Raw genomic sequence first — 18,179 nt, 5'->3', positions numbered from 1 at the left:
CCCTTGCACGCAATCACAGCAGTGAGTCTGTGACCCATAGACATCACCAGACTCTTGCTCTCATCCTTTGAAATACTTTTCCCAGCCTTTAATGCAGCCAATCCCAATTGTTGCTTGTTTTGGGGAGTTTCTGCCTTTACTCTCCTCTTCAGCTGGTGAAATTCATGTTCAATCGGATTTAAATCTGGAGATTGACTTGGGCAATCTAAGACTTTCCATTTCTTTGCTCTTATAAATTCCTTGACTGAACTGGCAGGGTGTTTTGGGTCATTGTTCTGATGCAATATGAAGCACTTCCCAATGAATCTGGTGGCATTTTATTGAATATTGTTAGGAAAGATGGTTTTGTATCCTTCCAAATTCATTCTGCTACTGTCATCATACATTAAGTCATCAGTAAAGTTGAGAGGGCCTGTTCCAGAGGCAGCCATGCATGCCCATGCCATGACACCACCTCCACCATGCTTTACAGATGAGGCTGTATGCTTGGGATCATTTGCAGTTCCCTTTTTTCTCCACATGTTTGCTTTCCCATCACTTAGTTAATGGTTCATCTTTGTCTCATCGGTCCATAAACACAGTTACAAAACTCTTCTGGCCCACCTTTGTGCTTTTTAGCAAACTCTAATCTTGTCTTTCTATTTTTGGTGCTGGTCAGAGGTTTGCATCTTGCTGTGTAGCATCTGTAATTCTGTGTCAAAGTCTCCTGAGGACAGTAGATTGTCAGAGCATCACCCCAGCTTTCTGGAAGTTGTTGGTGATTTTACAGACACGTCTTTTAGGATTCATTTTCACAGCTTTTATGATTTGTCTGTCATCAACTACTGTTGTTTTCTCAGCCGATCAGGTAGTTGTTGGTGTCGCTGGTGGTTTCCAAACTCTTGATTTCTCCATGCCCTTTGTTTTTGCTAGAGCTCTAATTGACTTCCTCTTTTCTTTTAGCATCCAAATTGCTTGCTTTTCTCTCAAAGTCAGCTCCCTCATCTTCATCCTGGTTTGTATGTCATCATCGATTGCAGGATTCAGAATGCAGAAGTAATGGATATAACTGATACGACACATTCCCTGCTTTTAATATCTGAAGAATTAATGCAACAGGACACAGCTGATCACTTAGAAAGACCTGTGAGGCAACTGATCCAATACTTATGCTCTCATCAGATAGGGGGATGAAACTATAAAAGTGCTGAACTTCTTAGCTGGTAAAACATCTGTGTTGAATCACCCAATAATAAAATTATACATTCTGTAGTTTTGTCTCATATTCATCTTTTAATCATATTTGTAAATGTCTTGACTCCACAGCCAACAGAGCAATTTTGTCTTTACTGTTCCAATACTTTTGGAGGGCACTGTATATTAATGCTTTAAATAAAGTGTTACTGGTTTTTATTATTATTATTATTATTATTATGCAAACTTCCAAAACATTTCTTTGCATTACAATATTTGCAAATTCCTTGTTACATGTGCAGCTGGTCATGTGTTTGAATGCATTATAATTTCTAAAGGTGTAACAATGAATAGATGTTAGAATGTACTATAATGTAATGTATTGCTTATTAATAGTAGTAGTAGTAGTAGATATTCTGTAGAATGTTGGTAGCCAAACAGTTGACGGTAGCCATTGACTTCCATGGTATGAAAAAATACTATGAAAGTCAATGGCTACCAGCAACTGTTTGGTTACCGACATTCTTCAGAATATCTTATTTTGTGCTCAACAGAAGACACAAACTCATACAGGTTTGGAACAACTTGAGGGTTAATGATGACAGAACTTGAATTTTTGGGTGAACTATCCCTTTAAGACCAAAAATTTGACCAGGAAACACTTCTTACCCATTTCTCCAGCTGCTTTAATGTCGATATTGTCATATCCACTACCGATGCGGATTATGATTCGTAGGGCTTTAAATTTCTCCAGATCTTCTCTGGTCAGAGTAATGGTGTGGTACATCATCGCCCCCACCGCCTCGTTCAGCACCTGCCACAGACACATTTATACCACACTATAAACATCAGAGAATAAAGCCGTGGGGTGTATATTAAGGACACATAAATCATTTCTTTGTAGCATCCTGGGAGCAGTATGTGGGTGTAATGCATTTCTTATGATGAGTTTGCCATGTTCATCTACATGTCATTTCATGCATTTACTCCAGATAAGTGTTTGTTTTGTAATCTGTGCAATTACACACATTACAAACACATAATTCTGAATCCGACTGCAATAAAAGATATGATTAAACTTAACAGGCAGTTTTGCCTTGTGATGAAACTGGAGCAATTTAACTCAATGCAATGAGATTCTACACTAAATGAATATATACAGCATTAGTGGGTCTGATAATTGGGTCACTATGAAATGAATCACAGCTGCTGTGTTTGTATGAGCCAGTGTTTCTTGCAGTTTTTGTTTAGTATGCATGCATGATGCATATTAAACAAATCTATTTATGTACCAAATTTCAATGTTCTTTTAATTGAAATTCCATTTATTACAACAAAATCTTTGTCATATAAACATCCAGTCAATATGCAAGAAAAATAGTTCAAGCAGACCTTCTCATGTATTTCCTGCGTTGACTGAGCGTCACAGAACGCCACAGTGGCCAAATCCTTCAGGATGGGCATCTCTACGGTACAGTCCCTCCCGTCCAGCAGAGCGACCAGTGGCCGAGGATGCATCGGACCGTTCATGATTTGCGGCCTTATACCTGCAAAGAGTGAGAGAGAGAGAGAGAAATGTGAACTTCCCGTTCGCCCCCCTGCCATGTGTCTAGTTGTCATGGAGATTACAGCATTTGGGCAGAGTTATGAATACATTTTATTTAATAGCCTTTGGGGAAACATCTTGTTCTCTGCTTTCTGTATTTTCACTCTCCACCATGTATTTAAAAAAAGACTTCAAATGAGAATTATTTACCAGAGTATTATTAAAAAATAATTGTGTGGGAGATGTTAAAGCAGAGTTGGGTCTCTCGGAGGGAATGTGAGAGATCAGGGGTCTGGCACGCTTTAAATGAGCAGTGGACACATCAAACAGAAACACAAATGACATGCTGGAGCGATCGCTACATCAGAGCGGGAGAAATCAGAGAGGGAAGGACAGACGATTGGGCTCTCAGAAGACCAGCATTAACACACACACACACACACACACACACACACACACACACACACATGTAGGTGCTCAACCAATCAGTTCACAAAACTGTGCAGACTGTTCATTTTCCAACCCATAAACAATTTCAGAGATCTAAAAGCTTTTTTGGACAAGAACAATGAAGATAAACTTAAACTCAGTGATTTTTAAATAAACAGAGCCTGAGCCGAGCAGTACACAACCATTATCCAATCAGAGATGAGTAGAGGAATTATCCAATCAGAGAGCGGCAGCGGAAATCTCGGCCTTTCAGCCATTCTCCACCGGCATCTCCACATTTACTCTGATCACAGAGCACAAAAGATCCTGACAAAACATCGATTTCTGACATGCAAGGCTTTTTATTTGTTAGTGCCATCACAATTTCTCTCAGTCTTCCAGTTTTCACCCAGCGGGGAGAATTTTTTTACATACTGTCATGTTGTTTTAAAACCCATGACTTTCTCTCTTCGTTGGAACACAGAATTCTTCAGTTTTTTTCCATACAGTGAAAACAAATGGTGACCATTGGCTGTCAAGTTGCAAAAATGTCAAAACAAAAAGAACCATAAAAGTAGTTCATATGGTTTGTGTCCTTAACCTTCTGTACCATACGACAGCTTTATATGAGGAAAACCTTCCTTCCACCAAAGCTTTCAAATCTCATTTGCAATCACATACATTTAAATACGGTGCATTTACATCAAGTCTTGTTTTCTAAAACACTATCAAATGTATCAAAAGGTTTTGTGCTTAAAACAAGAAAAATATATGCTTATTTTGGTATCATTATAGATTTTATTTTAATATTTTCCATTTGCATTTCAATTTTAGATTTATTTAATTAAACCAAATTAAAATTAGAAATGTTGCTTTGGCAGCTAGCTGATCTGTTTTTTTTATTTTCATATTTATATTTATAAAATGTTTTGTTTTTATATTGCATTTTATTTTCAGATAACCTTTATTTTTAAGTAAGGTTTTGATTTTAGTTTCAGTTTTAAAATAATCTTGTTTTCTCTTTAAATAAAGATTTCTTGTTTAAGCATAAACTCAATTTATTTTCATACATTTTTCAAGTATGTTAATTTAAGAATGTTTAGATTTGTGTACTGAAAAACAAGACAAATAATACTTGGAACATTTTTTGTAGTGACCACTACTGGACACCATTGGTTCTTACATGTCAGGTGACCAATCACAATGTGGAAAAAAACAAATGTGTGTTATATTTGAAAGCTACAGGCAAAGAGAAACAAAAGAATCTGTTTGTAATAAATTTGAAAATTTCTATTCAAATTTTCAAGGTGCTTTTTTGGTGGAGTAAATTATGGCTTTCGTTAAAGAGACAAAGAATCGTGGAACATTTTAATAAACATCTCCATTTGTGTTCCATCATAAAGTTTGTAACACCACAAAGGTAAATAAACAGTGATCTTTTTTGAGTGAACTATGGCTGTAATACACGCAACTAATGAGAGTGAGTGAGTGAGTGAGAGAAATGTAATGCTCTCTTTGAAATTCCATGAACAATAAAAGTCTGTAAAAACAAAAGGAAATGAGGAGATTTTTCCATGGAGCTGAGTTGACGTGGATCTGTGTGTGTGTTAAATATGGCAGCATGTACATCACACCGTATGTGTTAGTTTCCCCACCTCTTGCTTAGGTGTGCCGCTGTGATTTTAATAAGTGTGTGTGTGTGTGTGTGTGTGTGTGTGTGTGTGAGACAAAAGCAATCTTGGATTAAAAAAAAAAAGCTGGCAGCCAAGTGCCTCACCTCACTGTCAACTGCTGCTTGTGGTTACCAAGCAACCTCATCTCTCACCGTCACACAATAAACACACATGCACACAAACAATCTTTCGGACAACACACAAAACACACTTTTATGCTCCAAACCAAATAGACACTTGCAGAAAAAGCAGTTAAAACAGTCAGATCACTGAATGGCAGTCCAGGACCTGAAATGCATGTGTGAGTGTCTAATATGAGTGTATCTGTGCTGCGTCACTTTTTCTTCTCTCTCCACCCCTCTAGATCTATTAGCCAGAGATTTGGCTGCCAAACACACACATACACACACACACACACACACACACACACACACTAATGATAAGGAGTCAGGCACACAATGCACTGTGTGTGTTTGCACACACACACACACACACACACACACACACAAACAAACTAGTTTGCAGATGTGTCACAGAGAGCAGCCAAGACATGCGCTTGTGACACCACTGAGAACTGCACACACACACACGCATGCATGCAAACACACACTCACACACGCACACACACTTTTTCTTTTGGCCGATTTCAGAAACATGCGTCTTGCCTGGAAAATGCTGCCTCCACATTCCTCCCATGAAGAGCAGCCCAAAAAACGGGGGAGAAAAAAAATGGAGGGAGGTGGAAGAGAAAAAGCGTTCTCCTGTGATTGTGTCCTGGGGGTCTCCCTCCTCTCGCTGTCTGTCTGTCGCTCGCTCACTCCCCCATATGTGGGTAAAATGAGATTTTTGCTTGTCTATGGTCAGTCGCTCAGAATGGGAAGCGTTCAGAGACTGACAGAAGAGCCTGTTGTTTTTAATCCTTGTTCTCGTTTTAGCCTCTCGCTCTGGGTTTGTCCATCTTGATTGCCGTTTTCATCCCCCCTCTCGTCTCATTTTAGAGCAAACCTCTCAAGGTGAAAAAAGGAGAGGAATAATTACGTCTGGCCGAGTCGAGGAGAATCACGGAAAGAGGGAGAGGGTCAAAAATTCCCACACGAGTGCCAGTGCAAACGAGTTGTGCCGTTCCACTCCTCACGCTTCCAATCACTCCCCCTTCTGTTGCTCTTTTTTTTTTTCCACCCACTCCTTTTTTTCCCCCTCAACCGCACTCCCTCGCTCTCAAATTTATGATTTGGAGACCACAGTGGTTAGAGACTGCCAGCCTCTCCCTTCCACTCACATCTCTCCGCCTGCCTTTCTTTCTTTTATTTTCTCTTGCTCTTTCTGCCTTTCTTTTTATTCGCCCTCCTTCAGTGTTCAAAAATTACAGTCACTTCTGTCTGTTAAAATGGTATTTATTTGGCTTAAGTAATGTGAACACCGTATGTGTGTGTGCTTTGTGAAAGAAGCAAAATGAAGGTTAAAGAAAAACAGTGAAAAGAACAAGCGGAAATTAAAAATGACACAAGCTAAAAAAAAAAGAAACAAAGAAAAATGATTGTTTGAAAGGACATTAAAGTAAAGTAATGAAAGAAACCCTTACATTTGAACAAACTAAAGAGAAAACAATGCACATAAAACAAATGAACAAACAAACAACCAACCGCAAGGAAAAACACTACTGAATGACCAAACAAACAAAAAAGGAATGATTGAAAGACTGATAGTTTGATTGATTAATCTATCAATCAAGTGATGAAAGAACAAATATAAGCTTGAAAAAAACAAAATGAACCAACAAACAAACAATGAATGATTGATTGTTTGATAATCAATCAATCAACAAATCAATGAACGAACAAATGTTTGAACAAACAAATGATCCAACAAAAAAGGAAACAAATGAACAAACTAAAAACTAAACCAAAACTAAAAACGCTTGAAAGGAAACAAAGCGTACAGCATAGTGCAGACACAGACACAAAAGACGTGTAGCTGCTCACGTTGTAGCTGAATGAGTGATTTTAAGCTACTTAAGACCAAACGAGCACACCGTCACAGTGGCCAATACACGCCGTCCCAAATCACTTAACAGGATTTCCAGTGAAAGTCAAGACATTCGCCACACTTTTCAGCAAATACACACACACAGAAAGGAATTCAAGGCTGTTGAACAGTCACCATATAAGCAGAGGGTCACATAATACACAGCTGGTCAACACAGAGGAACCAGATCAACACAATTAGTTTGACATAACACAAAATCAGCCTTACAGGGGACTTACCACGGAAAACAGGATTTTCCTTACGCATTTACAGTGTACACAGGCATACTGTTATGTTCACAACACAAAGCATCCCCCAGTTCAAACAGAAGATTTATGGAAACGAATATGCAAAAATGTTGCTTTCACAAATCATTGTGGTTATGATGTTACAATGAGCTCATTAACATATGCCCGCCCACATTTACATATCAACACCTATCTGTATAAACAAACAATCCAAACCTTGAAGCCAGTATAAAGCACACCGGTTAGACGATCATAACAGAGGTTATTTACATACAGCCTTAAAGGTACAGTAAGAAAACGGCCTGTATGAGGTCTATTAAAGGGGTCATCGGATGCCCATTTTCTACAAGATGATATAATTCTTTAGGGTCTTAATGAAAAGTCTATAACATACTTTGGTTAAAACTTCTCAATGGTAGTGTAAAAAAACACCCATCTGTCAAAATCAGCTCTGTTTTCAGCAAGTCATTCTAGTCCGTTTAAATGCTGACCCCGCCCCTCTCTTCCATGGGGTGACGAGCAGACTGTAAACTTCAGCCGTGAAACTTGCTAACTAGCTTATAGGCCCTATTAGGAAAGGCGATTTGCAAAGATTCATAAAAACCGTTATACTCACTTCTTCTGTAGATGAAGTTGGATCACAAATGATTCACAAAGCATCGCATTCCTTTCAAAAACGAAAGTAACGTTAATCCTCTGCATCTTCAGCGGCTCAGATGTTGGGAGTAAATGACGATTGCTATATTCATTATTACATCCAACAACAAAGCACCTCAATTGCTTAAACGGAGACATTCTCGTCTTCCCCTGACACAATGTCAGACAGCTCTCAGCTCATTCAGGGTGCGTCTAAGGTAAGACAGCCTTGTCAATCAACTATCGTTGGCTTGGTCAATCAGAACTACGTCATTCTGACAGGAATCTCAGAACAGCCTGATTTGAGAAAGAGAATTAAAAAAAAAAAAAAAAAAAAAAGTGGATTTTTATCATTATAGGATGGATGTGTATACACACTTCCAACACACATTTGTTCAAACAACTTGTAAAGTGAATTTTGCATCCGATGACCCCTTTAAGAGGGTAGAAAAATGGAAATTAAAAACTAAATTATAACTGCATTGGGACAAGAAACCTTGACAGACCTCATAAGTGCAAAAACTGAAGCATGACTTGTCAAATTGTGATTTAATTAAATAAATGCACTGTGTTTCAAAGAGAAGCGCAGCACTGTGTTCATTTACATTCAAGCAGCTCATGATCTGGTGTTTTCACGATAAAAACGGCACAAACTCTGCATGGGGTTACATATTAGTTGTACTGTAAAAAATATTATTATTATTTTTTCATAAATACCAGATGTTTATTTTACAGTAAAATATTCCAAGAGTAAAATGTCAAATTTGTAATATTTTTAATAATAAAATAATAATTTATTGTTAATTAATTGTTACTATTATTATTATTTTGTTGTCATATTGATATATATAGTCAAAACATTTAGCAGCCTTACAAACAAGAATTAATTAAATTTATTGCATTATTTATTCTCAGACACAATTTTTATCATGAAATCATGCTGACAAAGATCACGACTTCTTTAAATTCTTTTGAATTACTTTAAGAGTGAAATATGTTATTTTGGTCAACAAAACAGAACTGCAAAAACAATAATCCTTTTTAATAACCTGTTTTAAACACCTGTCCGTCCTTCATTGTTCAAGACAGGTTCTTCCAGCCAAAACTCAGAATGCAATTTTATTTGGTGCTGATGAAATGACACCCTTCACCTTACATACGTTATTATTACACAATGTCATAAAATCTCAACTCTTACTTCATAGTGATGGGCATGGTGTGGTGACCAAACAAGAGAAAACAAACAACACGTTAACACAGATAATTAGCCCAGTGTTCAATCTTCATTCTCACCCTCTTGAAGCGAACACACACACACACACACAGCAGATGTGATCTCTCTCACTCGGTTTCATTCCCCAAAATACTTTTTTCCCCTCTATTCATTAGTTTCACATTCTCTCGCTCCCTCCTTCTGTTAGTTCTCTATATGACAGGAGCCATCTGGCCTTCCAGAACAAGAGATTGGACCGGGGAACGAGAGGTTTACAATGCACACACACACACACACACAGCTGTGTTTTGTTACACTAAAGACAGAGGCTCTTTATGAGGTGACAGTGCTTAACATTAGGGGTAGAGTTACAGCACAAACAAACACTTATGCACAAACAAACACACACGGTTACAGTCAAAAATAAAACTAAATCAGATGAAAACATAAGAATGATTAATTGCTGCATGTTACTGTCACCAGTCGCTCTTATTTTCAACTCTTTTCTTTTAACCACCTGGCTCTGTTTTGATATTTAACACCCACTTTTCACAATCCAATCAATTCCCGAAATCCCAGTCTAATTTTTTCTTGTTTCATTAGGAAATACTTCACATCGCTTTATTCGCTTAAACAAAATAGGCAGCAAACATCATTACACAATGACTTGAACAAGTTTCTTTGAGCAGATGTACACATGGAAGTCTGTCCTTGCAGGTATAGAAATTCACACAGCATTCAAAGCATCAGACAATTCTTTCATGTCTATAGTTTGCATTGAATTAAAGTGCTAAACAACTTCAGACCTGCGTCTGCTTGTGCTGTCTGTGTTCATACAGAGATCTGCCTCTCCATCTACGAATGAAACTCAATCTCCGTGACCTTTTCATTTTCTCACAATGAATAATTCACCGGGACCTGTTTGCTATCTCACATTGTCACACACACAAAGGAAATCGTGAACAAGGATTCTCTTCTGCAACCATTCACATGTTCTCTCATTCTTTATAAAGACACTCATCTTTTGCATGGTACATCTCTTGGTTTCTAAACTTAACTAAAACCATAAAACCATTTTTGTTATTTGAAATAGAATATAACTTTAACAGAAATAATAATAATAATATTAACATGAAATTTAAAATTTAACATGAAATTTAGCTTTGGCAGCCATTTGAATTTTTTTCTTTTTAAATATTTTATTATTAAATTAAAAAACAGAAAATATAAATATTAAAATTAATAAAAAATATAATTAAACCCTGTAATAGCATCTCAATGATACTAAAATAACCCTGGCAGGGCTCAGCTATGTATATTTAGTAGGCTTGCTCTTTACCCTCCCAATATTTTCACAGGCCCCACAAAATGATCATTTGTATTATTTTCTATTATTGTATTGTATTTTTTTTCATGCTTTTTAATGCTTTAGAACACATTTTTATTTACTATATCTATAATAATGCATATATGTAATACATCATATTATATTTTACATTTTTATAGATTTTTTTATTTTTATAAATTTGTAAAAAAATATAACTTGTATCTAATATTTAAAATGCATTTTTATTTCATCATGTTGTTATTATTTTTAAACTTGTTTAATCCAAATGTTTAAGTTTGCACATGCATATATGAGACTGTGATAATACAGTACTGGCCCAATAAAGCAAGTGACCTTTCTGTTAAACTCACTCTCTCCATCAGCCCATCCTTCTAGTTTAACCCGAGTTTGACAGCCATTTATTCAGTCAGCATTGGTTCTCTGTGACTGTGACAGAAAAAAAACAGATTTATGGTTTACACAGACTTATGCAGTGAGCTGCATACATGCAACATGCAATGCATGTATTCATTTAGCAGATGCTGTTATCCACAGCCATTTACTAATAAATAATGCTACAGCATAAGTGATTTACAAGTTGTTTAACATTTTATGAAGTAGGAAATATCAGACGCTGGGAGTTGCTTACATACAGCACCAGGGCAAATTGATTATTCATACGTTCAAACAAACCAATATCATACCCATTTCTGATTCGTTAATGCTAATACGCCATGCGGGACAGTTCTATACGTCAGAGACAGGTCAGATGAGTCGTCCTGCTGCGGACAAGGATTACAGTACACGCATTCATTCATTTCTGCAGGATTATGTTCTGATGGAGAGCACTAACCCAGACCCCCCTCCCCTTTCCCACTGGGCCCGTCTTGCACAGATGGCTAGTGGGATTTTACCTCTCTAATCTCTTTTCTTTCATTCCCTCTCTCGGTCTTCTCTTTTCATTTATGAAACCTACAGTAAATGAATATGCTGGGCTGGACAAATCGGCACTGAAACGACTTTTGGGTTTGAGCGTCTTTGCCCTCCATTCTCATCCATTGTTTCCTCTCTTTCTCCTACTCCATGTTGATTTTCCTCCAAATTTCCTAAGAGACTTATCAAATTTCTACAGATTAATGCACACCACAGTCATTTTTATGCTGTACCAGCCACCTTTATTTTCTTGGACAGTCATGCCAAGACTAAATAAACCTGTAGTGTGAATACAACTTTACTCAACAAGTTAGAAATAAAACAAACATTACTGAATTACAAGAAAATACTATTTTTTTCTCAGTGCAAACATTCAAAAATACATGTCAATTTGAATATTTCTTCAGTAACTATAAAGTGATCGGCTGATTCATTAATCAATATTTGGTCACTTTGAGATGACTGAATTCAACTGAATATTTTTATTGAATTTTGAGTAAAATAAGTGTTCTTTTAAGTTCATCATTTACAGAGTACCTCGTTTGCAATTTTTAAATTACTAGATATCATGTATATATCTGCACCATATTAGCTACTGGCATAAACACAAATGCATATATTTTACATAAATCTATACATCATACATGAAATTATTTGATCAATACCATGGGACTGAATCATTTTTACATTTATTTACCAAAGTACGCAACATGCTGCTCGTAATAATGCCACAGTATTACAGTGATATGTGTTCAGAAAAGTAAACATTAGTCAACTCAAATGTTATTTTGAACATTTTAGCCATAAATGTGCCATCTATTTATCAGGCTATAGTTAGCTAGAATCATTTGCCATTCAAAAAGTAAACAACAATGATGACATCACCGCAGTATCTACATACTGAATTGTGATTGGTCTTGCATATATTTAACCACATAGCCACCTTTACACTAAAAATGATAGTATATTGATTGTCAAGCCATGTTATCACTAGTAATACTAATACTAGTAATCACTAGTATTCCCTTCAGAAAATGCGAATCTAGTTCATCTGTAGCTTTTCAGCATTGACGGTCACCTGCGACTACATAGACACACTGTGGCCAAGAACAAAATAGCTCAAAACAGCCTGCACTAGCGTAAAGCATACCATGAAGCCTCCTGTCAGCATAACACTTCTGATCCATGACCAGGAGCGGCTTATCCCAGACTACAGGATGATCACTCTAAACGCTCGGTCTTAAGAGCTCTCTTTCTAAAAGAACTTCCAAAGCAACAAAATCAATATCAAACAATACCTCGGATACATAAAACACAAACAACTAAGCACAAACACATGGACACATCTGACCTGGAAAACTCTCATATGGCTTGACCGTGACACCCATCGCCATGGCTACGTAATCCCTTCTTACTAGAAAGGAAGGTCTTCTGCCAGGGTCGTCCCAACATGTCCATATATAGACACAATTAGTCTTGGGGGCATTTAGAATGACCATATATGGTCAAGGTACAAGGAAGCAGGCTCTTTTCAGATCAGTTCATTGAAATGTATTAGACCGTAAAAAAGAATGACGGTGTATGTGCATGCTTTCTAAAAGAGATGGCACAATAATAATTATAACAATAATAATAAAAAAATCCAAGCAGTCGTCGCTACCAAAAACAGGTCACCTAGCAACACACAATTAAGGAATACCCTGCGAGCCCGCAGTCTTCAGCCTGTCCATTAGCAGATGAAATTACTGGCTAAACAAACAACCATCACCCACATGCAAATGACTTTGTTGTTCATAAGAGAAGGGCTCATATTCGTGCCCGCTGGGATTTTCACAGATGTTTAGGACATGAGCAATGTACTCTGACTCTATCCAACCTGAAACATCTGGAGTCAGAGATGACTGGGGCACTGGAGAAATGGTTTCATTATATGGACCGAAAGCCAGCTAAACCCATTAACTCAAGTGAGATGGCAGGGAAGGTGTAACAGAAGCAGGGAGGAAAAAGATACAAAGGGAAATGGAAGCCTTTGAAAGAGAGGATGCACGAGGAAGCCATTGATTAGAGTCGGTCGTAAAATATTACGATGCTATCTCTCCTCTTTTCGAGGGATGGGTAGGTCAACCAGTACTTAAACCACTGACTAGTCCACATTCGCACTACAATATAACATATCAAACAACTAGATTTTTCAATCCTTCAAACATCTAAATGCACTGCATAGTAGAGGGAATAACAGCAGAAATGTCTCAATCAGCATATATATCATTTACATGGTGGAAATGTTTTTAATTTATTTTTAACTTAAGAATTTCATAATTTACAACTGTTTTTGTACTGATGTCAGATTTATTTGTTATAAATAACCTTATCTTGTGATTTGAGCCCATCAAGTTCCAAAGTATTTAATCCACTAGATTATCCAAAAAATAGTATTTTATATGCTTATCTAACATATAAACCATCCTTCCTTGGATTTCCAGCACTATTAACTATTTTGGGAAACATGCTGTTACCATGAAATATAATAACTCATACCGTGATTTTGGTCATACTGCCCAACCCTACTGAAGCCGCTCGCTCACCAGGCACTGAACCAGTCAGCCTTTAATAATGTTTATCACCGCTCATTTCTCTCCCACCCCAGAGGCCCTCCAATCATATCCATACACTCTGATTACTATCACCACAATGTGATTAGCCTGACTATGGTGATGTGTTGTTTAATTTCCTGCCGGGGTCTGACACTGCATCTCCATTTCGGCTCAGAGTAAAAAACTCCCAGCGCTGCTTCCCCTCCCCCTCAGTGCAGTCATTGGTCATCATTCTGAAACAGCCAATGTGGGCTGGAAACGGTCTCTTACACCAGCTGCACCAGGTGTGATTGAAGAACAGAGAAATATGACTCTTTACAGTCTTTAGCACATGCATCAACATCAGTCCTGCAAAAACATTTGAATGAATCCAAGAAAAAGTCACATTTCACACCAGAATCAAAAGAAAAAGATTTATATTTTGCATAAAATAAAATAAAATAAAATAAAGCAATGTTTGCATTGTGACATTTCACGCTAATAAAATTTTTATTTTTGCATTATAATAATGAAAATAGTTTTCTTAAATGTCATGCAAGTAATGTCACTCTGTTAACTATAAATTAAAAAACTACATGCTCAGTTGATTCTCACAATGGAAATTTCCTATTGACGTTTGCAAAAAAGCTTGGTAAAAAAACTAAACTGTCGTTCTCTCCCTGTGCTGGTCCAAGTCCATCATTCTGATCTTGCCAGTGTATGGCTCAAAGTGACAGTTCACATCAAACATGTATCAAAGGGCTCTACCGCTAACTGACAGGCTACACTTCACTCACAGTATCTTAGTCAAACAGATCAGCTGCGACGGGCAGATAGTGACAGAGGTTTAAACTAGCAAAGACAAACCATGAAAATAAAAATAAAACATGCCACTCCAAATCCATTTAGATACGCCTACTACAGAACATACATAAAAGCAATGTAATACAGAATACCAAACCAAAATAAAACACAATCTAAGTCACTGACACCCTGAAGCTGATAATGACTAATACTGCACAAAATGTGACTGACTAATAACAAAACAGGCCACTGAACCACAAGGCAACATAATGAAAACATGCTTGTGCATTCTAGCACAATTTACCATACTTTCATTGAGCTTGTGCCAAACTACAGAAATTCAATATTTAGTGATATGTAATTATGCGACAACATGGTATAAAAAGATGATGAATTACGACATAATAAATGAATTCATCTTTGCTAAGCTTTCATGTACAAAAGAAAGCTGAATTTGATCCATCACAAAACAAACTAGTTCCATAAGCTTTGATAATCTTTAACAAAATAAGCTGAGCCTTGGTATGAAAACATGTAGGAACATCATTAGCAACTCAATTCATTACTATTTCAACAACAAACACAATTGTTTATTCTTCAAAGAAGGTTTCTCTGTGTAGCGTTTCTTAAAAGTGAATTTCAAAGGGAGAAATATAACTTGAATCAATTAACCTACAACTGTATGATTCACACACGCTCACTCTGACACAGACAGTTAGGAGCTGAAGCACTGGAGGAGGTGGAGGAGAGGAAAAAAGGAGAACATGAAGAAGGCAATGGAAGAGGGCTTTGATTTACTTGTGTCTGGCGATGCCATAGTGGAGACAATGACTGGAGGTCCAGTACGCCGGCTGAGCTTCTGATTAGCCAGACTCATATTTTGGCCAGGGACGGCACCACCAACGGGTACTAGGGCTCTGTCTGAGGACACTCCAGCTTTGCGCATTACTTGTGGGCTTACATAGGGACTAGGCATGGGTGACATTGTAGCCAAGCTCCGATCCCTCTTCATCAACTCCATTGGTACAGTATAGTTGGTGGTGTATGCCTTCGGAGCCTGCTGTGGCGCCAAAGCAGGCACAGTCATTGGTTGGGGAACTGCTGACAGTGGCTGTGGCATTGCATGGATTGGGGCTGGCAAAGCTCCCATTTGTGGTGGTATTCCTGGTAGATGTGATGGAATGGCTACCTGTTGGGACATTGCAGTCATAGGTGGCATGGGCAAGCCAGTATGAGGATTGTAGCCTGACAATGGGCGAGGCTGGACTGGAACCACAGCACCACTGTATGCTCCTGCAGACCTGGCTCCAGGATACCCACTGGTCTCAAATAGCTGCTGGGAGGGAGCACTGCTGGGTCTGCGACTATAACCTTCACCCATCCTTGAAGATATAGTCTGCATGGGGGTAGAGGGTGGCTGCATATACTGGGACCCCATGCCCAGAGTCAAGGGTGGCTGCTGGTGCACGTAAATGTCACTGCGATGGCTAAAGCTGTTGGATCTGCCACGGACCGGAGCATTGGGGTGCAGGGGAGTAGCAGGAAGGAATTCAGGCGGTCGCTTGCAACCAAGTACAACACGTGACAGAACCCGAGCTTGTCCCAAGTTTGGAGCTACTGAACGCACATCATTTTCCTCCATAACAGCCAGCATTGCAGTGGAGTCAAAGCCCTGCTGCAGTAGAGAGGTGATGGTGCTTTCTGAGAGGCCCTCTTTTTGCAGCAATGCCAGAAACTCAGGGTCCGCACTTTTTTTGGGATCTACAGGAGCCACTGGGGTCTGAGGAACAGTGGGAGGAGGAGGAGCAGTAAGAGGCTGAGCAGGAATTTGAGGTAACGGAGCAGGAATAGTGGCCATACTTGGAGTGTTTACTGGGGCAGCGGCTATAGGGGGAGCTGGAGTATAGAGAGGATTTGGGGGTGCCACGGGTTGCACATGTGGAACTTGCTGCACTGGCTGAACCTGTGGTACCTGCTGAACTTGCTGCACTGGCTGAAAGGGCTGCATTTGTTGAACTGGCTGAATTTGCTGCATTTGTTGCACTGGCTGAACTTGCTGCAACTGTTGCACTGGCTGACCTTGCTGCATTTGTTGCACTGGCTGAGCTTGCAGCATTTGCTGGACTGGCTGAACCTGCTGCATTTGCTGCTGCTGTATTTGCTGCTGCATTTGTTGCTGTACTTGTTGTTGAGCCTGTTGTTGGGCTTGCTGTTGCTGTTGTATGGTGTATGGTGAGGGGTTTTCCGGATGCATGACCATACCTTGGGAAGTTCCATCCATTACTTGAGCAACTGGATCAACCACCAGGCAGGTGGCGGTTGGCTGATGAGGATCAATCGGCCTTCCGTTAACATCGCTGTAGACTGAATGGCTAGTTAGAGAGGCAGGTGGCTCAGCACCGTAACGGGGAGAATTTGGCTCCATTATATAACGAGCTGGAGATGGTGCACGGCTTGGAATGCGCTGCCCATCCTGCATCATTTTGGTGCCAGGAGTAGCAGGTGGGGGTCCAGGCAGGGATGGTTCTCTGTAAATACGACCCATGTCATGAGCAGTTGGAGGTGGGGGAGGAGGCATGCCAGGTGTTGGGGCAGCAGAACCAGGGCGACCTCCTGAGCTCTGTTCCCACAGTTGCCGAGTACCAGTCATCATTCCATAATGTGAAGATGACCTATTAAGAGAATGAGGTTGCTCTCCACGACAAAAACCCTCGGTTGGCCGTGGTGGCATGCCTGAGTCTTGCTGATAGTAGTCGTGGGGTGGCATGGAACCACGGTGAGACATGGGTGGCCGGTCGTAATGGCTGTTCAACTCAGGAACGGAGCTCTTTCTTATGTTACGGGGGTCCGGACGATCCAAATATCCCTGATTGTAAAGAGATTCCTGGTAGGAGTCTTGCTGCCGTTTCAAATCCAGGTCAGGGGGATGCACTCCAGGCGGTGGCTCATACCATCCCCCTCCCGCATCCGCTCCGTAGCTCAGCGAGTTGCGTCGACCAGCCATCCGGGCCTGCTGCTCGTAAACACTGTCACTGCGCTCCCAATGACCCTCATTCCCACCCAGCGTGTCCCAGCTCTGGGAGCGGCCGATCGGCAGCTGCTTACTAGAGATCAACATGAGGAAGAGATATACCTTACTCACAGGGAAGAAAAATTAGAGAGGTTTTCCTTTAAGTTTCTAGTTGTAGAATGATGTCAAGTGGTGCGAGGAAGGAGGGTGAAAGAAAAAAAAATTAAACAGAAGTATCGCTTTTCACCTGAGGTCCAGTTGTAATTTCTCTCTCCCGTCTCTATCACAGTGGTAAGGTCTGGCTATCAAATGGCTCCTCTTGCTTGGAGATCGGTGAATAATTAATCTGGGGAATACTGCTGGTGGTGATGGAAGCAGGAAAGAGGACACCAAGCACTCTCACAAATAACGTTGGTAGTTGAAGCCTGCCTGACTACTCCATTCTGGCAATGCAAAGCGACAAGCGTGAACAGACAGAGGGAAAGAAAAAGAGAGAAAACAGAGAGACAGGAAGAAAAATTTTAACAAGGGGAGGGTTGGTGTGGGGGAGGCAGGGGCTTGTGATAATCCAGCGAAGCTGATCCGCTCC

At 39.4% G+C, this 18,179-nt stretch overlaps 1 protein-coding gene across 2 annotated transcripts in view; it reads right to left on the bottom strand.

The window, feature by feature from the left end:
* LOC306850181 (C-terminal-binding protein 2) overlaps positions 1 to 18,179 on the bottom strand; it is a gene marked incomplete at its 5' end in the record, with an annotated part of 46,351 nt that overhangs the window by 8,862 nt on the left and 19,310 nt on the right. Inside the window, 3 exons of one of the 2 annotated variants that reach the window (XM_079385671.1) lie at positions 1,843 to 1,987; positions 2,566 to 2,720; positions 15,379 to 17,698. In XM_079385671.1, coding sequence (XP_079241797.1) covers positions 1,843 to 1,987; positions 2,566 to 2,720; positions 15,379 to 17,698 — 2,620 coding nt within the window. Of the gene's footprint in view, positions 1 to 1,842; positions 1,988 to 2,565; positions 2,721 to 15,378; positions 17,699 to 18,179 lie in introns of those variants that run through there. The other variant, XM_079385672.1, reaches the window with a different exon arrangement.

Source organism: Barbus barbus (genome assembly GCF_936440315.1).
Source record: "Barbus barbus genome assembly, chromosome: 30".
Lineage (NCBI taxonomy): Eukaryota > Metazoa > Chordata > Actinopteri > Cypriniformes > Cyprinidae > Barbus > Barbus barbus.
This window is presented reverse-complemented; position numbering and strand designations above follow the sequence as displayed.